We start from the raw sequence: 25471 nt of genomic DNA, 5'->3' as shown, positions 1-25471 counted from the left end.
ATCACCTTACAAGATTGGAAGTGAGCTAGCAAACTTGAAAGTATTCTTGATTTTATGAAACTAGAACTTTTGGAATTTATGAAGAACACTTAGAACTTGAAGATAGAACTTGAGAGAGATCAATTAGATGAAGAAAATTGAAGAATTAAAGTGTTTGTAGGTGTTTTTGGTCGTTGGTGTATGGATTAGATATAAAGGATATGTAATTTTGTTTTCATGTAAATAAGTCATGAATGATTACTCATATTTTTGTAATTTTATGAGATATTTCATGCTAGTTGCCAAATGATGGTTCCCACATGTGTTAGGTGACTCACATGGGCTGCTAAGAGCTGATCATTGGAGTGTATATACCAATAGTACATACATCTAAAAGCTGTGTATTGTACGAGTACGAATACGGGTGCATACGAGTAGAATTGTTGATGAAACTGAACGAGGATGTAATTGTAAGCATTTTTGTTAAGTAGAAGTATTTTGATAAGTGTATTGAAGTCTTTCAAAAGTGTATAAATACATATTAAAACACTACATGTATATACATTTTAACTGAGTCGTTAAGTCATCGTTAGTCGTTACATGTAAGTGTTGTTTTGAAACCTTTAGGTTAACGATCTTGTTAAATGTTGTTAACTCAATGTTTATAATATCAAATGAGATTTTAAATTATTATATTATCATGATATTATCATGTATGAATATCTCTTAATATGATATATATACATTAAATGTCTTTACAACGATAATCGTTACATATATGTCTCGTTTAAAAATCATTAAGTTAGTAGTCTTGTTTTTACATATGTAGTTCATTGTTAATATACTTTATGATATGTTTTCTTATCATAGTATCATGTTAACTATATATATATATCCATATATATGTCATCATATAGTTTTTACAAGTTTTAACGTTCGTGAATCACCGATCAACTTGGGTGGTCAATTGTCTATATGAAACATATTTCAATTAATCAAGTCTTAACAAGTTTGATTGCTTAACATGTTGGAAACATTTAATCATGTAAATATCAATCTCAATTAATATATATAAACATGGAAAAGTTCGGGTCACTACAGTACCTACCCGTTAAATAAATTTCGTCCCGAAATTTTAAGCTGTTGAAGGTGTTGACGAATCTTCTGGAAATAGATGCGGGTATTTCTTCTTCATCTGATCTTCACGCTCCCAGGTGAACTCGGGTCCTCTACGAGCATTCCATCGAACCTTAACAATTGGTATCTTGTTTTGCTTAAGTCTTTTAACCTCACGATCCATTATTTCGACGGGTTCTTCGATGAATTGAAGTTTTTCGTTGATTTGGATTTCATCTAACGGAATAGTGAGATCTTCTTTATCAAAACATTTCTTTAAATTCGAGACGTGGAAAGTGTTATGTACAGCCGCGAGTTGTTGAGGTAACTCTAGTCGGTAAGCTACTGGTCCGACACGATCAATAATCTTGAATGGTCCAATATACCTTGGATTTAATTTCCCTCGTTTACCAAATCGAACAACGCCTTTCCAAGGTGCAACTTTAAGCATGACCATCTCTCCAATTTCAAATTCTATATCTTTTCTTTTAATGTCAGCGTAGCTCTTTTGTCGACTTTGGGCGGTTTTCTACCGTTGTTGAATTTGGATGATCTTCTCGGTAGTTTCTTGTATAATCTCCGGACCCGTAATCTGTCTATCCCCCACTTCACTCCAACAAATCGGAGACCTGCACTTTCTACCATAAAGTGCTTCAAACGGCGCCATCTCAATGCTTGAATGGTAGCTGTTGTTGTAGGAAAATTCTGCTAACGGTAGATGTCGATCCCAACTGTTTCCGAAATCAATAACACATGCTCGTAGCATGTCTTCAAGCGTTTGTATCGTCCTTTCGCTCTGCCCATCAGTTTGTGGATGATAGGCAGTACTCATGTCTAGACGAGTTCCTAATGCTTGCTGTAATGTCTGCCAGAATCTTGAAATAAATCTGCCATCCCTATCAGAGATAATAGAGATTGGTATTCCATGTCTGGAGACGACTTCCTTCAAATACAGTCGTGCTAACTTCTCCATCTTGTCATCTTCTCTTATTGGTAGGAAGTGTGCTGATTTGGTGAGACGATCAACTATTACCCAAATAGTATCAAAACCACTTGCAGTCCTTGGCAATTTAGTGATGAAATCCATGGTAATGTTTTCCCATTTCCATTCCGGGATTTCGGGTTGTTGAAGTAGACCTGATGGTTTCTGATGCTCAGCTTTGACCTTAGAACACGTCAAACATTCTCCTACGTATTTAGCAACATCGGCTTTCATACCCGGCCACCAAAAATGTTTCTTGAGATCCTTGTACATCTTCCCCGTTCCAGGATGTATTGAGTATCTGGTTTTATGAGCTTCTCTAAGTACCATTTCTCTCATATCTCCAAATTTTGGTACCCAAATCCTTTCAGCCCTATACCGGGTTCCGTCTTCCCGAATATTAAGATGCTTCTCCGATCCTTTGGGTATTTCATCCTTTAAATTTCCCTCTTTTAAAACTCCTTGTTGCGCCTCCTTTATTTGAGTAGTAATGTTATTATGAATCATTATATTCATAGATTTTACTCGAATGGGTTCTCTGTCCTTCCTGCTCAAGGCATCGGCTACCACATTTGCCTTCCCCGGGTGGTAACGAATCTCAAAGTCGTAATCATTCAATAATTCAATCCACCTACGCTGCCTCATATTCAGTTGTTTCTGATTAAATATGTGTTGAAGACTTTTGTGGTCGGTATATATAATACTTTTGACCCCATATAAGTAGTGCCTCCAAGTCTTTAATGCAAAAACAACCGCGCCTAATTCCAAATCATGCGTCGTATAATTTTGTTCGTGAATCTTCAATTGTCTAGACGCATAAGCAATCACCTTCGTTCGTTGCATTAATACACAACCGAGACCTTGCTTTGATGCATCACAATAAATCACAAAATCATCATTCCCTTCAGGCAATGACAATATAGGTGCCGTAGTTAGCTTTTTCTTCAATAACTGAAACGCTTTCTCTTGTTCATCATTCCATTCAAATTTCTTCCCTTTATGCGTTAATGCAGTCAAGGGTTTTGCTATTCTGGAAAAGTCTTGGATGAACCTTCTGTAGTAACCAGCTAGTCCTAAAAACTGGCGTATGTGTTTCGGAGTTTTCGGGGTTTCCCACTTTTCAACAGTTTCTATCTTTGTCGGATCCACCTTAATACCTTCTTTGTTCACTATGTGACTGAGGAATTGAACTTCTTCCAACCAAAATGCACACTTTGAAAACTTAGCGTACAATTCTTCCTTCCTCAATACTTCTAACACCTTTCTCAAATGTTCACCGTGTTCTTGGTCATTCTTTGAGTAAATAAGTATGTCATCAATGAAAACAATGACAAACTTGTCAAGGTATGGTCCACACACTCGGTTCATAAGGTCCATGAACACAGCTGGTGCATTAGTTAAACCAAACGGCATGACCATAAACTCGTAATGACCGTAACGTGTTCTGAAAGCAGTCTTTGGAATATCATCTTCTTTCACCCGCATTTGATGATACCCGGAACGTAAGTCAATCTTTGAATAAACAGACGAGCCTTGTAGTTGATCAAATAAGTCGTCGATTCTCGGTAGTGGGTAGCGGTTCTTGATGGTAAGTTTGTTCAACTCTCGGTAGTCGATACACAACCTGAATGTACCATCTTTCTTCTTGACAAACAAAACAGGAGCTCCCCACGGTGATGTGCTTGGTCGAATGAAACCACGCTCTAAAAGTTCTTGTAATTGGCTTTGCAGTTCTTTCATCTCGCTGGGTGCGAGTCTGTAAGGAGCACGAGCTATTGGTGCAGCTCCTGGTACAAGATCTATTTGAAATTCAACGGATCGATGTGGGGGTAATCCCGGTAATTCTTTCGGAAATACATCGGGAAATTCTTTTGCAATGGGAACATCATTGATGCTCTTTTCTTCAGTTTGTACTTTCTCGACGTGTGCTAGAACAGCATAGCAACCTTTTCTTATTAGTTTTTGTGCCTTCAAATTACTAATAAGATGTAGCTTCGTGTTGCCCTTTTCTCCGTACACCATTAAGGGTTTTCCTTTTTCTCGTATAATGCGAATTGCATTTTTGTAACAAACGATCTCCGCTTTCACTTCTTTCAACCAGTCCATACCGATTATCACATCAAAACTCCCTAACTCTACTCGTATCAAATCAATCTTAAATGTTTCGCTAACCAGTTTAATTTCTCGATTCCGACATATATTATCTGCTGAAATTAATTTACCATTTGCTAATTCGAGTAAAAATTTACTATCCAAAGGCGTCAATGGACAACTTAATTTAGCACAAAAATCTCTACTCATATAGCTTCTATCCGCACCCGAATCAAATAAAACGTAAGCAGATTTATTGTCAATAAGAAACGTACCCGTAACAAGCTCCGGGTCTTCCTGTGCCTCTACCGCATTAATATTGAAAACTCTTCCACGGCCTTGTCCATTCGTGTTCTCCTGGTTCGGGCAATTTCTAATAATGTGGCCTGGTTTTCCACATTTATAACAAACTACATTGGCATAACTTGCTCCGACACTACTTGCTCCGCCATTACTCGTTCCGACACCATTTGTTCCTTTCGTTCTATTAACCCCTGGTCCGTAGACCTCACACTTCGCCGCGCTATGACCATTTCTTTTACACTTGTTGCAAAATTTGGTGCAGAACCCTGAGTGATTCTTTTCACACCTTTGGCATAGCTGCTTCTGATTGTTGTTGTTGTTGCGGTTATTATTGTTGTTGGGATGATTGTTGTAGTTGCTGTTGTTGTTGTTGTTGTTGTTGTTGGGCCGTTTGTTGTAGTTGCGATTGATGTTGCGATTGTTGGGATAATTGTTGCGATTATTGTTGTAATTGCTGTTGTTGTTGTATTGGTGATTCTTATCACCGTTTTCCTCCCACTTTCTTTTGACTTGCTTCACATTGGCCTCTTCAGCAGTCTGTTCTTTAATTCTTTCTTCAATCTGGTTCACTAGTTTGTGAGCCATTCTACATGCCTGTTGTATGGAGGCGGGCTCGTGTGAACTTATATCTTCTTGGATTCTTTCCGGTAATCCTTTCACAAACGCGTCGATCTTCTCTTCCTCATCTTCGAATGCTCCCGGACACAATAGGCACAATTCTGTGAATCGTCTTTCGTACGTGGTAATATCAAATCCTTGGGTTCGTAACCCTCTAAGTTCTATCTTGAGCTTATTGACCTCGGTTCTGGGACGGTACTTCTCGTTCATCAAGTGCTTAAATGCTGACCACGGTAGTGCGTACGCATCATCTTGTCCCACTTGCTCTAGATAGGTATTCCACCATGTTAACGCAGAACCTGTGAAGGTATGTGTAGCGTACTTCACTTTGTCCTCTTCAGTACACTTACTTATGGCAAACACCGATTCAACCTTCTCGGCCCACCGTTTCAATCCGATCGGTCCTTCGGTTCCATCAAATTCCAAAGGTTTGCAGGCAGTGAATTCTTTGTAGGTGCATCCTACACGATTTCCTGTACTGCTAGATCCAAGGTTATTGTTGGTATGTAGCGCAGCCTGTACTGCGGCTATGTTTGAAGATAGAAAAGTACGGAATTCCTCTTCATTCATATTCACGGTGTGTCGAGTAGTCGGTGCCATTTCCTTCAAAATAGTTAAATGGAACAAGTTAATCATACAGAATATTAAGAGTAGTTAATAGTATTTCGTAGCATAATATGAACTCATTTATAAAAGCTTTTTCTTCATATTAGCGTTTTATAAGTTTAAATTCGGGTAGTACCTACCCGTTAAGTTCATACTTAGTAGCTAATATACAATTCAACTACTACAATTCTATATGAAAAACTGATTGTAATAATATTTCGCGTTCAAACTTTTATACAATATTTTACAAACTTACAATACCGCTTATTTTACATAAAGCATGAAATATAGCACACAATAACTTTGATACAAGATAGTTGTGAAGACAATTCTAGCTAGTACACAAGTTGTTCGGCAAAGGCAATAAAGACACGTAATTCATACGTCCAGAAACAAGTCATGCATTCTGGTTTTACTAGGACTACTTCCCATCCTTGGTCTTGTGCAACATAACCGTTATGGCCGTTGATAAGACAGCGTGTTGTAACGTCATCAAAGGGACGAGGGTTACGTAATGTCCAACAGTCCCGTAATAATCTAAAAACCTCATTTCTTACCCCAATTACCGACTCCGTCACTTGTGGAAACGTTTTGTTTAATAGTTGTAGCCCGATGTTCTTGTTCTCACTTTGGTGAGAAGTGAACATTACTAATCCGTAAGCATAACATGCTTCTTTATGTTGCATGTTAGCCGCTTTTTCTAAATCACGAAGTCCAATATTCGGATATATTGAGTCAAAATAATTTCTTAACCCGTTGCGTAAAATAGCATTTGGGTTCCCCGCAATATATGCGTCAAAGTAAACACATCGTAACTTATGGGTTTCCCAATGTGATATCCCCCATCTTTCAAACGAAAGTCTCTTATAAACCAAGACATTCTTGGAACGTTCTTCGAATGTCTTACAAACTGATCTCGCCTTAAATAGTTGTGCCGAAGAATTCTGGCCGACTCTAGACAAGATTTCATCAATCATGTCTCCGGGTAGGTCTCTTAAAATATTGGGTTATCTATCCATTTTGTGTTTTTAAACTGTAAAATAGACAAGAGTTAGATTCATAAAAAAATACTTATTAATACAAGCAATTTTTACATATATCATAAAGCATAAGAACACTATATTACATATATTACACCACACGAATACAACTATCTTATTCCGACTCGCTCGTTTCTTCTTCTTCGGTTTTGGTTCGTTTTGCCAAGTTTCTAGGGATATATGATGTTCCCCTAATACGAGCAGTCGTTGTCCACATTGGTTTAGAAAAACCTGGTGGTTTAGAGGTTCCCGGGTCATTGTTACAACTTAAGGACTTCGGGGGTTGACGATACATATAAAGTTCATCGGGGTTGGAATTAGATTTCTCTATTTTTATGCCCTTTCCCTTATTATTTTCTTTTGCCTTTTTAAATTCAGTTGGGGTAATTTCTATAACATCATCGGAATTTTCGTCGGAATCCGATTCATCGGAGAATTGGTAATCCTCCCAATATTTTGCTTCCTTGGCGGAAACACCATTGACCATAATTAACTTTGGTCGGTTGGTTGAGGATTTTCTTTTACTTAACCGTTTTATTATTTCCCCCACCGGTTCTATTTCTTCATCAGGTTCCGATTCTTCTTCCGGTTCCGACTCTTCTTCCGGTTCCTCTTCGGGAACTTGTGAATCAGTCCACAAATCATTCCAATTTACATTTGACTCTTCATTATTATTAGGTGAGTCAATGGGACTTGTTCTAGAGGTAGACATCTATCACATAATATCAAACATGTTAAGAGATTAATATATCACATAATATTCATATGTTAAAAATAAATAGTTTCCAACAAAAATGTTAAGCAATCATTTTTAAAGAAAACACGGTCGAAGTCCAGACTCACTAATGCATCCTAACAAACTCGATAAGACACACTAATGCAAATTTTCTGGTTCTCTAAGACCAACGCTCGGATACCAACTGAAATGTCCCGTTCTTATTGATTAAAAACGTTCCATATTAATTGATTTCGTTGCGAGGTTTTGACCTCTATATGAGACGTTTTTCAAAGACTGCATTCATTTTTAAAACAAACCATAACCTTTATTTCATAAATAAAGGTTTAAAAAGCTTTACGTAGATTATCAAATAATGATAATCTAAAATATCCTGTTTACACACGACCATTACATAATGGTTTACAATACAAATATGTTACATCGAAATCAGTTTCTTGAATGCAGTTTTTACACAATATCATACAAACATGGACTCCAAATCTTGTCCTTATTTTAGTATGCAACAGCGGAAGCTCTTAATATTCACCTGAGAATAAACATGCTTTAAACGTCAACAAAAATGTTGGTGAGTTATAGGTTTAACCTATATATATCAAATCGTAACAATAGACCACAAGATTTCATATTTCAATACACATCCCATACATAGAGATAAAAATCATTCATATGGTGAACACCTGGTAACCGACATTAACAAGATGCATATATAAGAATATCCCCATCATTCCGGGACACCCTTCGGATATGATATAAATTTCGAAGTACTAAAGCATCCGGTACTTTGGATGGGGTTTGTTAGGCCCAATAGATCTATCTTTAGGATTCGCGTCAATTAGGGTGTCTGTTCCCTAATTCTTAGATTACCAGACTTAATAAAAAGGGGCATATTCGATTTCGATAATTCAACCATAGAATGTAGTTTCACGTACTTGTGTCTATTTTGTAAATCATTTATAAAACCTGCATGTATTCTCATCCCAAAAATATTAGATTTTAAAAGTGGGACTATAACTCACTTTCACAGATTTTTACTTCGTCGGGAAGTAAGACTTGGCCACTGGTTGATTCACGAACCTGTAACAATATATACATATATATCAAAGTATGTTCAAAAATATATTTACAACACTTTTAATATATTTTGATGTTTTAAGTTTATTAAGTCAGCTGTCCTCGTTAGTAACCTATAACTAGTTGTCCACAGTTAGATGTACAGAAATAAATCGATAAATATTATCTTGAATCAATCCACGACCCAGTGTATACGTATCTCAGTATTGATCACAACTCAAACTATATATATTTTGGAATCAACCTCAACCCTGTATAGCTAACTTCAACATTCACATATAGAGTGTCTATGGTTGTTCCGAAATATATATAGATGTGTCGACATGATAGGTCGAAACATTGTATACGTGTCTATGGTATCTCAAGATTACATAATATACAATACAAGTTGATTAAGTTATGGTTGGAATAGATTTGTTACCAATTTTCACGTAGCTAAAATGAGAAAAATTATCCAATCTTGTTTTACCCATAACTTCTTCATTTTAAATCCGTTTTGAGTGAATCAAATTGCTATGGTTTCATATTGAACTCTATTTTATGAATCTAAACAGAAAAAGTATAGGTTTATAGTCGGAAAAATAAGTTACAAGTCATTTTTGTAAAGGTAGTCATTTCAGTCGAAAGAACGACGTCTAGATGACCATTTTAGAAAACATACTTCCACTTTGAGTTTAACCATAATTTTTGGATATAGTTTCATGTTCATAATAAAAATCATTTTCTCAGAATAACAACTTTTAAATCAAAGTTTATCATAGTTTTTAATTAACTAACCCAAAACAGCCCGCGGTGTTACTACGACGGCGTAAATCCGGTTTTACGGTGTTTTTCGTGTTTCCAGGTTTTAAATCATTAAGTTAGCATATCATATAGATATAGAACATGTGTTTAGTTGATTTTAAAAGTCAAGTTAGAAGGATTAACTTTTGTTTGCGAACAAGTTTAGAATTAACTAAACTATGTTCTAGTGATTACAAGTTTAAACCTTCGAATAAGATAGCTTTATATGTATGAATCGAATGATGTTATGAACATCATTACTACCTTAATTTCCTTGGATAAACCTACTGGAAAATAGAAAAATGGATCTAGCTTCAATGGATCCTTGGATGGCTCGAAGTTCTTGAAGCAGAATCATGACACGAAAACAAGTTCAAGTAAGATCATCACTTGAAATAAGATTGTTATAGTTATAGAAATTGAACCAAAGTTTGAATATGATTATTACCTTGTATTAGAATGATAACCTACTGTAAGAAACAAAGATTTCTTGAGGTTGGATGATCACCTTACAAGATTGGAAGTGAGCTAGCAAACTTGAAAGTATTCTTGATTTTATGAAACTAGAACTTTTGGAATTTATGAAGAACACTTAGAACTTGAAGATAGAACTTGAGAGAGATCAATTAGATGAAGAAAATTGAAGAATGAAAGTGTTTGTAGGTGTTTTTGGTCGTTGGTGTATGGATTAGATATAAAGGATATGTAATTTTGTTTTCATGTAAATAAGTCATGAATGATTACTCATATTTTTGTAATTTTATGAGATATTTCATGCTAGTTGCCAAATGATGGTTCCCACATGTGTTAGGTGACTCACATGGGCTGCTAAGAGCTGATCATTGGAGTGTATATACCAATAGTACATACATCTAAAAGCTGTGTATTGTACGAGTACGAATACGGGTGCATACGAGTAGAATTGTTGATGAAACTGAACGAGGATGTAATTGTAAGCATTTTTGTTAAGTAGAAGTATTTTGATAAGTGTATTGAAGTCTTTCAAAAGTGTATAAATACATATTAAAACACTACATGTATATACATTTTAACTGAGTCGTTAAGTCATCGTTAGTCGTTACATGTAAGTGTTGTTTTGAAACCTTTAGGTTAACGATCTTGTTAAATGTTGTTAACTCAATGTTTATAATATCAAATGAGATTTTAAATTATTATATTATCATGATATTATCATGTATGAATATCTCTTAATATGATATATATACATTAAATGTCTTTACAACGATAATCGTTACATATATGTCTCGTTTAAAAATCATTAAGTTAGTAGTCTTGTTTTTACATATGTAGTTCATTGTTAATATACTTTATGATATGTTTTCTTATCATAGTATCATGTTAACTATATATATATATCCATATATATGTCATCATATAGTTTTTACAAGTTTTAACGTTCGTGAATCACCGATCAACTTGGGTGGTCAATTGTCTATATGAAACATATTTCAATTAATCAAGTCTTAACAAGTTTGATTGCTTAACATGTTGGAAACATTTAATCATGTAAATATCAATCTCAATTAATATATATAAACATGGAAAAGTTCGGGTCACTACACTTGGTCCCTAAGTAATCTCTAATACCTCTAATACCCCCCTCAAGCGAAGAGGTAGAAAACCAACTCGAGCTTGGTGCAAAAAGATTTGAACAACGGACAATTCATGCTCTTGATAATGCGTATTCAAACGATGTACTAACTTCACGAGTAGTGTGCTACCCGAACACGTCAGACGGTGCTTCTTCCAAGGTTCTCCTAACGACACACATGGTGGACAAAACAGAACACGACAAAAAATAGAATATAGAAGATGATGTTTTTTTTTTTTTTTTGAGAAAAGAAATTGAAGAAAGTTTGGAGAATAAGAAGAAGAAGAATAAGAAGAAGCAGCAAAACGTTTAGGATGCTATAGAATTGATCTTTACCTTCAATCAAGGACACGTATGAAAATTAAATAGTAATGTTGGTGTCTCAAAATGGAACAACTACCAAACAAATACGGGGAATTAATTTAGAGTAAACAAATAAAGTAGCGGAAGAAAAAAAGATTTTTACAATTTTTAGATTGAAGAAGACTTAACGTTGAATGGTACAAAAAAAAAATTCCGAGGTATATTTTTTTTCGTAAGAAGAGAAGAAAAAAGATCAAGAAAATAGAAGATGGTGATTGAGAGGATCGACTAGGCTGATACCATGACATAATTGATAAATCGTATTGTCTAACAATATGTGCAACATATAAGTTCAAGAGTTCATCATTTTCTAAACTAATTGGTGATAGAGGGACTTCCCCTTACACTTATATGGGTACATCTGTATTTGTCCATGATCGATGTGGGATAACTTCCCAAAAAAAACTTATCATTTTTGTGTGTAGTATGTTATGCTGACATGATATATGATTTATTCTCTCAAATTTAGGATTTTGAATTTTCACAGATACTTTTTAAAGCTTCGTGTTCGTTCATGAATACAAATGCTGCACAAACTGCTCGAGAATCACTTGAGTTAGTTTTTCAGATGTCGAATATTCTCGATACAGGGTTAGATCGTCACGCAATTTCTGTGCTCATTGCGCTTTGTGATCTCGGGTTAAACCCCGAAGCACTTGCTGCAGTCGTTAAGGAGTTTTGTAGAGACTCACCATCGAACACCCGTTGCCCACAACTACATCGACTCATTGATTATGCAAGGACTTTAGGTAATGCTTCGAGATTAATAAAGTGTGAAATGTTACAATTTCAGATATTATGTCAATATGTCAATGTGTTGCATATTTCAGCCTTTCCCTAATGTCCATCATGTTTAACATTGTATTATTATTAATTTTATTTATATTTACTAATTGTATATCATGAGACAAGGTGATTTGTGCATCATCAAAAGTGTGGGATAAAACTTTGGATATCTTAATGTTGAAGTAAAATCTCATATTGCTGAAAAGGTAAATGGCCATATATTATGAAATTCTCTTTTGATAATTTTTAATCATTAATTAGCTATACTTCAGACAAAATGAAGAGCTATATATCTCTCTTATATAATATTCAAAGTTGCAAGTCTCTCTACTCAGTGAGTACTCAATTGGGATTTGTTAGGATGTATTCGGGGAGTACTTGGATGTTGACCAAGTTTAACTTTCATCAATTTTGATCGAGTTTTTAAGTAATCCTAAGTCTTGTTCAAGTTTTGACCGAGTTTGACCGAATTTAATTACTCGGCTTAGTTGTAAAGACCCTATCTTACAAATTCCATAAATCTTAAATAAAAGAAACTTAAAAGGAAAAATGGCGTTATTCTTATTCAAAATTAAACCATAGTCAAAACCAAAGCTAACAAACTTATTCAAAAGTACTAATAAATCAAAATAAGCTACTAAATTTTGGAACGTAGTCTCTAAGGTAAATGTGCTAAGTTCACTCCACTCTACACTCTTCCCTCGTTCCCAACGGCCCCTTGATTACCTGTCGTATAAGAAGGAAAACAAAGAATACGACTGAGCCAAAGCCTAGTGAGCGGATATAACAAAGACAAGAGAATAGTATGACATGCAACACTAATTTCAAAACGGACTTATTTTCAAAGCAAAGCACAAAGTAGGTATAAAAACACAATACCGAATATGTCAATATATTAAAGTCTTGTACAAAGAATAATATACAAATTTCATAAAATAATGCACTAAGAGTCAAACAAATATGTAACAAAGTATTAAAATGAAATCACAGGGTAGCTACTTCACTAATCATTCATATCGGTGACGTTTTGTATGACACTACGATAAACGTCTACCGTTAAAACAAAATACCTAGGATCGGTCCATACGCCTCCTATCAAAATCAAATAACAAAGAGCTCATACCAACTACCGGGTAATCAAAAGAAGACGCCGTAGATATAACAAATACACTGCTACGGTCAATGCCACATTATGGGTGCCACAGTAATGCGCACACGAGACTTCCATGGATAGGTTACTCTTAGGAACATTTTAAGAAACCGTTTTACCGACTTATGATTACAAATTTTCAAATACTTTTCGAATGATTAAAGGACTTTATAACATGTGATATGGCCACAAATGATACGGCCGAAAGGACGGTTTTATTTATGCGGTGTCGTCAGGTCGCACAACGTCAGAGTCAGCTGATCAAGGTAGCGATCAATAGTTTTAAATTTATATTTAGCGGGACCTAAATCTTACTACTTCTTATTATGAGTAAGGGAAGTATGTCCTAGGGTCGTATTTTTGAGATATCAGTAGAATCGAACCTATAAGTAAGCTTAAGATAATCCTAACGTGAAGGAGTAGTGGTTTGTTACCTAATTTTGGGTTTTCTAGTTTATAAGATAAAGTAAAGTAAATGCGATAAAATTTGTAATTCAGATAAGGTTAAAACAAGCGCATGCTATGATTTCGTCAATTACTTTGCCGAGATTATGGAATGATGGCTCATAAATAGGTAGTGACCTAGTATTCATTACACTGGTCCTAAACGCCCCTATGATAAGACATGTCACTGGGTAATGCGATAGGCTTGAAGATTCTGAATAGACAGCAATGTCCCTTACCCCCGACACCTGTGCAGTCTAACTACAGGCATACACGTTCAGACGGCTCATTCAATTGAGCGACTCGATTGGGTGACGTATTAACATTCCACAAAGGTCTAAAATTTCTTAAGCATAATAGAATACAGGGTTTGCCATATTCGAGAGACGTGATGTGCTTCGATGCTTTCGTTAGTGATTGAGTTTAAAAGATAGTTAGGTCCTTTAAAAGAGTTTAACCATAAAGAACACCATGGCCAAGTCGGGTTTTGATTTCCATGAACGCGTTCGGTTATCCTAACGGTCCAATCCTTTATGTGTTTAAACAAACAGTTCCTTAATTAACCAAGAATCCCTCAAGCAGGGTGCAATGCTTGAGACTGCGTTATGGTGAAGTGTACTAATCAGTACTGACCGGGTTCCATGGCCTTACTTAGCAGAGGTACAGCTTACAACAATCGTTGTGCTTCAGCGTGCATGTACGAAGATTATATGCTTGGTGACTACACTAGCATGGTCTAGGACCGACAATGTATTAGGGGTCTAGTTAGATGTTTCACTACGAAAGGGTCCTCAGTCGGAATCCAAGGCTCGGTGGACTTACTACAACCGGTGTGCCTCAGTCAAACTTACGTTTTATCCGATAGACTTCTCTTACCAAGGGGTGACACAGATAGTGTACTCTGAATCGGGGTTCGGGACTTCCCAATACTAGAGCCAATAACTACGTTCTATTAGTTGGAAAAGCGATTGAGTTTAAAGCATAATTGGAAAGCATCTCGACAACATATACAAGCCATAATATTATTTCGGTATTATAACTGACTATATCATAGAATACACTAAAGATAACTACTCGCTAATCATGGCAACAATATCACAAAGCATAATAATGGAAAACATTATATAAAGACAAAGGATAGAAGTACCAGTAGATTAAACGAGTTCCGAATACAAAAGTGACAACTTCAAACTCCAGACCGCTCCTAATACAATCTTCGGCGTTCTTCTCCGAGTGTTAGGTTTCCCGCACGGAGTCGAAGACCTTGAAAGCATGACTAATATTGTAGAAAGAGAGAGAAAGAAGTGAATTGAAGTGTGTGTAAAAATGGATGACAAATACCCTTTAAATAGACTTGAAATTTGCCTGCAAACGGCTGGCAAGCCGTTTGGCAGGCCGTTTGCAGAGGCCGTTTGCCAGGTAGCCCGTTTCTTGTACCCGTTTGCCTTGGTCATGTGGCAGGATGTTTTCTCTAGTGTCTGGCCGTTTGACAAGCCGTTTGGCCTTCCCTGGTTTGCTGAATTCACTAGATCGTAACTCGATTTCTTGTCTTTCACCGTTTTTGCTCTAGAATCTTCGTTTTAGCTCCAATTCTCTTGATTCTTTTTACACCGTCTTCGTAATCACTTGTTCTTCAAATTTAACCGACGAAGCGTGTATTTTGGCAATAAAGTTTTGAACTTTATTGTTTTTGGGTCTTAATACCGGGGTGAAAACGTGACTTTTTAGCCGATATCAAATATCCCACACTTAGACTTTGCTTGTGCTCAAGCAAACTTCTCGTTTTTACAGTAAGAAATCTTTTCGGAGTTTCTTTTCTAATAGCCTAAGCGGTTTGCTTTTTATTATAAGAGCGAAAGGTAAGGTAAGTTTTCTATGTTGGGGTTGAAACTATCTCTGCAAGCATGCGAGGAGGTTACATGACTTAGGCTAGCTTTCACGGGTCACTCAAATCACACAAGTGTTTAGGGTTCCCTATAGATCTAAGAAATAAATTTACTCATAGCCAGTCATGTTGCACCCATCGTCATAGGCTTGATAAAGACTCAAATCCTTGCTACTAATGTGAGAACGGTAGTAACCATAGCTTCTAGGTCATTTGTCAAAAGGAATTTTTGGAGTGGTGGTGAAGTTGTTTTGAGGGGGGTGAGAAAAGGTAATATAGTCTTTAAAGTCTTTTATTCGAAATTTCGGAAAATTTAAGATAGATAGGAGTGCTGATATTTTTGAGAAGCACTTTTGAACTTTTCTCCTTTAGAGTGATAAGCATTTGTGGTCAAGTTTGTAATGGCCCGTCCAAATCCATATGGACGAATACAATAACATTTGGTCCCATTGCGAAGTTTTGACCTCTATATGATACATTTTACAAACATTGCATTCGTTTTTAAAAGACAACTTTCATTACAACGATAGTTGACAAATATGCATACCATTTCACAATATAATCAGACTATAAATGACTTAATCTGTCATTTAATTTAATATAATCTTGTTGAACTCAACGACTCAAACACAATGTCTTTTGAAATATGTCATGAATGACTCCAAGTAATATCTTTAAATTGGGCAAATGCACAGCGGAAGATTTCTTTCATACCTGAGAATAAACATGCTTAAAAGTGTCAACCACAAGGTTGGTGAGTTCATTAGTTTATCATAAATATTCATTTCTAACAATTTAATAGACCACAAGATTTTCATTTTCATTTTCATTTCCATAATCATCATACAGGCATTTCGCAATCTGCATAAAGATAAAATCATTCATATGGTGAACACTTGGTAACCGAACTAACAGGATGCATATAGAATATTCCCCGCATACAGGCATTTCGCAATCTGCATGCTATATACCGACCGTCGCAATCAGTATATATCAATCGAAGTACTAAAGGATTCATAACCCGAAGGGGACGTGTCAAGGTCCATAGATCTATCTTTAGGATTCGCGTCAATTAGGGGCCATTTCCCTAATTCTTAGGCTACCAAGCTAAAAAGGGGCGATATTCGGTATTCGTAATCCAACCATAGAATATAGTTTAGTACTTGTGTCCATTTCGTAAAACAGTTTATAAAATAGCGCATGTATTCTCAGCCCAAAAATATATGTAAAAAGGGAGTAATGAAACTCACTTTCACAAATTTTCAATTCGTCGAAAATCAGACTTAGCCACGGATCGATTCACGAACCTATAACAAATATATACATATATCAAAGTATGATAGAAATACATTCACATCATATTTTTATTTACGTGTTGATGATTTAAGTTGTCAAGTTAGTAGTCCAACGTTAGTAGTCCACAATTAGTAGTCCACAATTAGTAGTCCAATGTTAGTAGTACATATATAGTTCAAAATATCACCATGTAATAATCAAAACATAGTGTACACGTATTGTATAAGACTCAATCATGACCCACAATACATCTATTGTCTTTGAAGTAATCTCGACGTATTGTGTATGTGGTATCTTTCGATTTATCCGACGTATTGTGTAACTATTGTCTTAACTAGTCAAGATTACATGATATTGTCTCGGATTAAATCGAGACTAGTATATTACAAGAAAATACTCATGACATGTTAGAATACATGTATAATACAATAAAAGTTAGCTAGGGTATGGTTAGTATAGATTTTGTATAAAAAATCCCGTAGCCTATTTTAGCCATTTTTAACCAATATTGTTTTGCCCATAACTTCTTCGTTACAAATCGGTTTTAAGTGTTTCAAATTGCTATGGTTTCATAATGAACTGTAGTATTTAGAACTAAACTGAAAAAGTAGTGGTTTATAGTAGGAGTTACAGGTTAAAAGTCCATATTTGGAAGAGGTAGTCATTTCCGTCGAAAGAACGACATCTTGATGACTATTTTGGAAAAAAAAAATACTTCTACTTTGAGTTTAACCATAATTTTTGGATATGTTATCATGTTTATATGAAATATTATTTTCCCAAAATATAAATCTTTAAATCAAAGTCTAAGATAGTTTTTAATTATCCAACCCGAAACAGCCCCCGGTTTTACTACGTCGGCGTATGTCCAGTTTTACGGTGTTCTTCGTGTTTACATGTTTTAAATCCTTATGTTAGCATATCATATAGATATATTACATGTGTTTAAGTGTTTTTAAAAGTCTAGTTAGAAGGATTAACTTTGTTTGCGAACAAGTTTAGAATTAACTAAACTATGTTCTAGTGATTACAAGTTATTTTCTTCGAATAAGATAGTTATATAAGTAAGAATCGAACGATGTTATGAACATAGTTACTACCTCAAGTATAGTAGGTAAACCTACTGGAAATGATGAGAAATGATCTAGAGCTTCAAAGGATCTTTGAGGGCTTGGAAGTTCTTGAAGTAGAATCATGACACAAAAAACAAGTTCAAGTAAGATTACTACTTGAATTAAGATAATTATGTTTATAAATTTTAATCAAAGCTTAAATATAATTATTACCTTGATTTAGAAAGAACACCTACTGATATAAATGAAGATTTCTTGAGGTTGGATGATCACTTGAAATGAATTTGCAAGATTGAAAGTAATCTAGCAAACTTGAGAGGATTTTTTCGAAGTGTTCTTGATGTGTTCTTGAATGATGATGTTTTTTTGATTGAAATTGAAGCTAGATTGACCTAGATTATCAATGTTACTGAAGTAGAGACGTTCTTGTGTTTAAAGAGAGTTAAGATGAAGAAAAATATCAAAGAAATGTGATGTGTGTTTTGTTTGAAAAAAATGCCTAATGTTTAGTCAATATAAGGTTACTAGTTTTTGTTTTCTTGCTCATAAGTCATGCTAGTTGTCAAATGATGGTTCCCACATGTTTGATGACTCATTAAGGGCTGCTAAAAGCTGATCATTGAAGTTTATATACCAATAGTATGTACATCTAAAAGCTGAGTATAATACGAGTACAAATACCGAACGAATACGAGTAGAATTCTTGATGAAAATGAATGGGAATACAAATACCACCATCTTTGTTAAGTATAATTATTTTGATATATGTCTTGAAGTCTTTCAAAAGTGTATTAATACATCTTAATACAATTCATATATATACATTTTAATTAAGTCGTTAATTCGTCGTTAGTTGTTACATGTATGTGTTGTTTCGAAACCCTTAAGTTAACGATCTTGTTTTGTGTAATTAACCCATTGTTAATATACTTAATGAGATACTAAATTATCATTTTAACATGTTAACATAGTGTATTAATATATCTTAATATGAGACATAAGTATTAAGACGTTATTACATCGATAATCGTTATATATATATATATATATATATATATATATATATATATATATATATATATATATATATATATATATATATATATATATATATATATATATATATATATATATTGTTTTGAAACCCTTAAGTTAGTAGTATCATTTTATGTATATAGTTCATTGTTAATATATACTTAATGAGATACTTAATTATCATTTCATCATGTTAAACCTATATATATGTCCATATATATAATATCATGTCATATACAAATTATAACGTTCGTGGATCGTCGGACAAACTGGGTGGTCAAATGTTTACATCAAATCCGTTTTAATTAATCAAGTCTTAACAAGTTTGATTGCTTAACATGTTGGAAATATTTAATCATGTAAATATCAATCTAAAATATATACATATATTTATATACATATCTTATTTACAAATAGTGGTTCGTGAATCGTCCGGAAAAGTCGAAGGTTACATGAACACAATTTCTAAATTTTTGAATTTCAACTTAACAGACTTTGCTTATCGTGTCGGAAACATTAATTCATTTAAAGATTAAGTTTAAATTTGGTCGGAAATTTCCGGGTCGTCACAGTACCTACCCGTTAAAGAAATTTCGTCCCGAAATTTGGTTAAGGAAAGTTTGATAATGGAAGTAAGATTATTCTTGTATCAAGAACTATAACTTGAATTCTTATCATGAATTCGATCGTTCATATAATCATTATCAAGGAAAATAGATTAATGGAGTATTTTGAATACCTTGAATGAGTCGAGTTCCGTTTATGAATAGCACGAGTTCAATAAATATAGATTTTTTTTTTCATCTTTGCAAAAATATGGATAGAACAATTCGATTACACGAAGAGTATGAATGAAGCTATCGTAAAAGATGGAATTGAGTAAATAAAGTTTCGTCTTAATTTTTGACGTAGTCACAATTGATTTCCGGATTTCAAGGAATGTAAAGAAAATCTTCGAAAGCTATAAAAGATTTGATTTTTTGGGATTTAAGGAAATTAGGATCCTCTTTAATTAAATGCGGTAATCTGCCTCGATTGCTGTGTCTATTATATCCACTATAAATTGACCTCTTCCGACTCATTATTATCACCATCCCTACTTTCTTCATCAATTCATACATCCAAAAGATTGTGAAAAATGCTCAATCCAGTTTTGGCTCTTGACCTAATATTGACGTTCGCCACCATTATCCTTCTTTTTTAGCTCCCTCCGGAGAAATCTGTTTATTTCTATTATGCTCTAGGGATTGTTGTATTTATCATTCTCCCGTGTCTTTATATTGCTATACGTATTGATATACACGGTTTGTAATTTTTGATTTGTTATCGGGATTTATATTTTCCTTTATATTTCGGAGCTCCATGCTTTTGTTTTCTCTTCTCAACTTTAAGTAAAGCGATCAAGAACTCTTGATTTTGTAGGTACGAAATTTCGAATGAACATAACTAATGTTTTAAGCAGAAAGGAATTATAATAGCACGATTTAATTTGGTAAATTACCGGTATCACGGAAAATATAGAACTATCAAGAAAATATGTTCTTGATATTTTTAGAGGTTAAATAGAATGAAAGAATCGTGTAACATGGCACACGATGACGATATAATCTGTGAATCATCATGTTCCATTAGAAACTCAGCATGACTTACTGTAATATAACCACATTGATCAGGCGTCATTATATTATACTAACTCATGCTTCGATTCCCAACACTACTTCAAAAACATTCATAATCTAAACTCGAAGTTTATAGAAATTTAGAAACTAAAACAGTTTCCTTTAAGATGTAACACAGATAGCACGAAGAGATAAGTAATTTCGGACAAGAATATTTATGAAAATATCCTCAGAAATATCGAGGATATTTATGATGATATTTTTGGAATTTCTAAGATCGAAGGTTGATGAGGAAAATTCTTCCGCAAGTATATAGAATAAGTAAGGAGCAAGATATTCGCTAAAGATTTCATCGGATACAGTATCATCTGGATTCTTTATGTACAAGTTTAGTCCTTATGATTTGTTCACCGTCTCCTTCATAGTTTTGCTTAATCCGCTTTCTAGTATCAATTTTCTGTTGAGCGTTTCCAACACTCTATTCTTTATCGTCAAACTTTTGACTGTTAAGGTCGTTTACAGTTTTTGCTGCTTCTTTAGCATTTTCAAAACTCAAAGAACTAATTCGCAGGTTGGGGTGCTTTTCAGAATTCCAGAATTGGAGTACGTAAGTCCAGGAGATAGACGTCATATGTAAGTATATAACAGTTGACGTAGAAACGTTGCGAAATTCGAAATAATGATTGATGCTTCCCGGTATGTGGTATGACAGCTATCGTTACAAGACGTTGATGAGTATATGATGGATTTCAATGAATAATGATAGTGATATTTCGGAGGGATTTAAGTTGCAAAGTAACAGAGTCGCTGGTACGTTTACTGCTAATATGGTGGAACATAAAAGGTTCCCTGGTAACAACGATAGAAAGGCAATCGTATATATCAAGGTTTAATTAAGGTTTCTCCAAATAAAACGTCGAAGCTGTCTTGCTGATGGTGTGATAAAACTGGTTACTTGAAAAGGAATTGCAAAGTTATTTTCAGTAATAATAATGCCGAAGGATTTATCACGGATACGTGTTAAAGTCTTACTTAGGTTTAGAGAGCTTTCCAGGTGTATGACTATAAGTATAACTCTTTCTTTCTGTCGATAATGTGTGGTTGGTTCATCTTCTCGATTGATCAGTAGTTGGGGTATTTTCAAGAATCATAAAGGGTTTGAACGCAGGTTGTAATCGTCAATATACATATGATGTTCAAGGTGAAATCATTCAGGATTTTGAATGAATATATTTATGAGTTTTATGAATAAGAGTGATGTTCTAGCGCAGTTTTGAATTCAAAGTATGGTTTTGAAAGATGTAAGGATCTAAGAGTGATGCTATCTATTATATCTTGACTTGGATTCTGATCTGTCAAAATCAGAATATGTAATTGAATCTGAATGAAAATGGTTGTTCTGATTTCTATGGAAGAATATATATCGTTGTGAAAGTAGTGAGTATAGATAATGAATATCGAATAATTGAAGAGTGTACAGTGTAACATATTAATTGTGAACTTAAATATTTCTCGGTGGAAGAGGTTGGTGTTAGTGGAATTCTTGTGAATTTCGCAAGGTACGAATGATATTTTCTAGAAGGTTTCAGGTACATCTGAAATGAAAGTGTAAAATCAAACCTAATTTAATAATACACTTGGTTTATTAGGGGACAGAATTATTTGAGGTGATGTAGAGATTTAGGTTTTTAACGAAGGATGTATATCATGGCATTTTAGTAATGTGAATTATTCGAGTAGTATTTACCCTTCAAAATTCACACGTAACTGCTTAGTATGAAAAGATATAATATGGTTTTAAAATTCATATATATATATATATATATATATATATATATATATATATATATATATATATATATATATATATATATATATATACTCTTTGGAAATAATGAGTTAATATTTCATAACTCGATAGTATAATATTCTTATTGGTGATTGATGTGTTGATATCTGCGGTGGTCATGGAACTTGTGGACCTTGTGGTACTGCCAGTGTTGCTGATGATGGTGAGACTGCTGGTGATTCAGGTGCTGTTGATGGGGGTACTGGTGATGCCGGTGGTGTTGCTGGTGCTTGTAAGTTGTGCACCATATTCTCCAGATTGATTACTCGATCGTGAAGTTCGTTGACTTCTTCTATTACTCCGGGATGATGGGCGGTCAGAATGAGCGGATGAATAAGGTTTAGAATAGTAGATATGACGTAATCATTGCGAGCTATTCTGGAAATGAGGGTGAAGATGGTGTTCCGGATAGGTTCGCCGGTAAGTGCTTCAGGTTCTTCGCCAAGAGGGAAATTTGGTGGATCGAAGGGATTGCCTTCTTCTTGTCTCCACTGATTATGTCGACTACGAACCCATCCCCAATTCATCCAGAATTGGTGATGGCTGATTGGTTGATCCATTCCGGTTACACTGCTTTCGGAGCTCAGGTAGAAATCCATATCGGAATAGCTGTCAGATTCTGAGGAACTCGAACTAGTTGCAGGATTCATCTTGCATGGTTAGATAAAGGATTTTTGGTATGAAATGATTTTCGAATATCGGATGATATTCTATTTGCATAGAATACCTATATAGAGTACAAAGGATTCCGCAAATTATGGAGGAATTTTCGAAAGTTGTCAGACAAAGTTTACAGTAACAGATACGCTAAGATATGAATTTTGTCTATACACTAATCATGCAATCAATGCAGTAAGACGTGTCTAGACTAAGAATGTTAAGCAGGTAATTCCCGATAAGAGATGATAAGCAAAACTTTTGACATGCAGACACGGTCGAAGTCCAGACTCATTAATGCATCATAACAACTTATGAGTTAGACACACTAATGCAAGACCTGGTTCACTAAGACCAATGCTCTGATACCAACTGTAATGGCCCATCCAAATCCATATGGACTAATACAATAACATTTGGTCTCATTGTGAGGTTTTGACCTCTATATGATACGTTTTACAAACATTGCATTCGTTTTTAAAAGACAACTTTCATTACAATGATAGTTGACAAATATGCATACCATTTCACAATATAATCAGACTGTAAATGACTTAATCTGTCATTTACTTTAATATAATCTTGTTGAACTCAACGACTCGAATGCAACATCTTTTGAAATATGTCATGAATGACTCCAAGTAATATCTTTAAATTGGGCAAATGCACAGCGGAAGATTTCTTTCATACCTGAGAATAAATATGCTTAAAAGTGTCAACCACAAGGTTGGTGAGTTCATTAGTTTATCATAAATATTCATTTCTAACAATTTAATAGGCCACAAGATTTTCATTTTCATTTCCATAATCATTATACAGGCATTTCACAATCTGCATAAAGATAAAATCATTCATATGGTGAACACTTGTTAACCGAACTAACAGGATGCATATAGAATATCCCCCGCATACAGGCATTTCGCAATCTGCATGCTATATACCGACCGTCGCAATCAGTATATATCAATCGAAGTACTAAAGGATTCGTAACCCGAAGGGGACGTGTCAAGGTCCATAGATCTATCTTTAGGATTCGCGTCAATTAGGGGCCATTTCCCTAATTCTTAGGCTACCAAGCTAAAAAGGGGCGATATTCGGTATTCGTAATCCAACCATAGAATATAGTTTAGTACTTGTGTCCATTTCATAAAACAGTTTATAAATTAGCGCATGTATTCTCAGCCCAAAAATATATGTAAAAAGGGAGTAATGAAACTCACTTTCACAAATTTTCAATTCGTCGAAAATCAGACTTAGCCACGGATCGATTCACGAACCTATAACAAATATATACATATATCAAAGTATGATAGAAATACATTCACATCATATTTTTATTTACGTGTTGATGATTTAAGTTGTCAAGTTAGTAGTCCAACGTTAGTAGTCCACAATTAGTAGTCCACAATTAGTAGTCCAATGTTAGTAGTACATATATAGTTCAAAATATCACCATGTAATAATCAAAACATAGTGTACACGTATTGTATAAGACTCAATCATGACCCACAATACATCTATTGTCTTTGAAGTAATCTCGACGTATTGTGTATGTGGTGTCTTTCGATTTATCCGACGTATTGTGTAACTATTTTCTTAACTAATCAAGATTACATGATATTGTCTCGGATTAAATCGAGACTAGTATATTACAAGAAAATACTCATGACATGTTAGAATACATGTATAATACAATAAAAGTTAGCTAGGGTATGGTTAGTATAGATTTTGTATAAAAAATCCCGTAGCCTATTTTAGCCATTTTTACCCAATATTGTTTTGCCCATAACTTCTTCGTTACAAATCAGTTTTGAGTGTTTCAAATTGCTATGGTTTCGTAATGAACTGTAGTATTTAGAACTAAACTGAAAAAGTAGTGGTTTATAGTAGGAGTTACAGGTTAAAAGTCCATATTTGGAAGAGGTAGTCATTTCCGTCGAAAGAACGACATCTTGATGACTATTTTGAAAAAAAAAATACTTCTACTTTGAGTTTAACCATAATTTTTGGATATGTTATCATGTTTATATGAAATATTATTTTCCAAAAATATAAATCTTTAAATCAAAGTCTAAGATAGTTTTTAATTATCCAACCCGAAACAGCCCCCGGTTTTACTACGTCGGCGTATGTCCAGTTTTACGGTGTTCTTCGTGTTTACAAGTTTTAAATCCTTATGTTAGCATATCATATAGATATATTACATGTGTTTAAGTGTTTTTAAAAGTCTAGTTAGAAGGATTAACTTTGTTTGCGAACAAGTTTAGAATTAACTAAACTATGTTCTAGTGATTACAAGTTATTTTCTTCGAATAAGATAGTTATATAGGTAAGAATCGAACGATGTTATGAACATCATTACTACCTCAAGTAT

General features: G+C 34.4%; 1 protein-coding gene across 1 annotated transcript; it reads left to right on the top strand.

Moving 5' to 3' along the window:
* Window positions 1-11817: 11817 nt before the first annotated feature.
* Window positions 11818-12144, top strand: LOC139876100 (mitotic-spindle organizing protein 1A-like). The gene is made up of 2 exons (XM_071863400.1): window positions 11818-12052; window positions 12134-12144. Exons 1-2 carry the CDS (start codon window positions 11818-11820, stop codon window positions 12142-12144), a joined length of 246 nt encoding a protein of 81 aa, XP_071719501.1.
* The last annotated feature ends 13327 nt before the right edge of the window (window positions 12145-25471 follow it).

Source organism: Rutidosis leptorrhynchoides, chromosome 11 (assembly GCF_046630445.1).
Source record: "Rutidosis leptorrhynchoides isolate AG116_Rl617_1_P2 chromosome 11, CSIRO_AGI_Rlap_v1, whole genome shotgun sequence".
NCBI classification, from domain to species: domain Eukaryota; kingdom Viridiplantae; phylum Streptophyta; class Magnoliopsida; order Asterales; family Asteraceae; genus Rutidosis; species Rutidosis leptorrhynchoides.
Note: the sequence above shows the minus strand (reverse complement) of the source record. Positions and strands in the feature narration are given on the sequence as shown.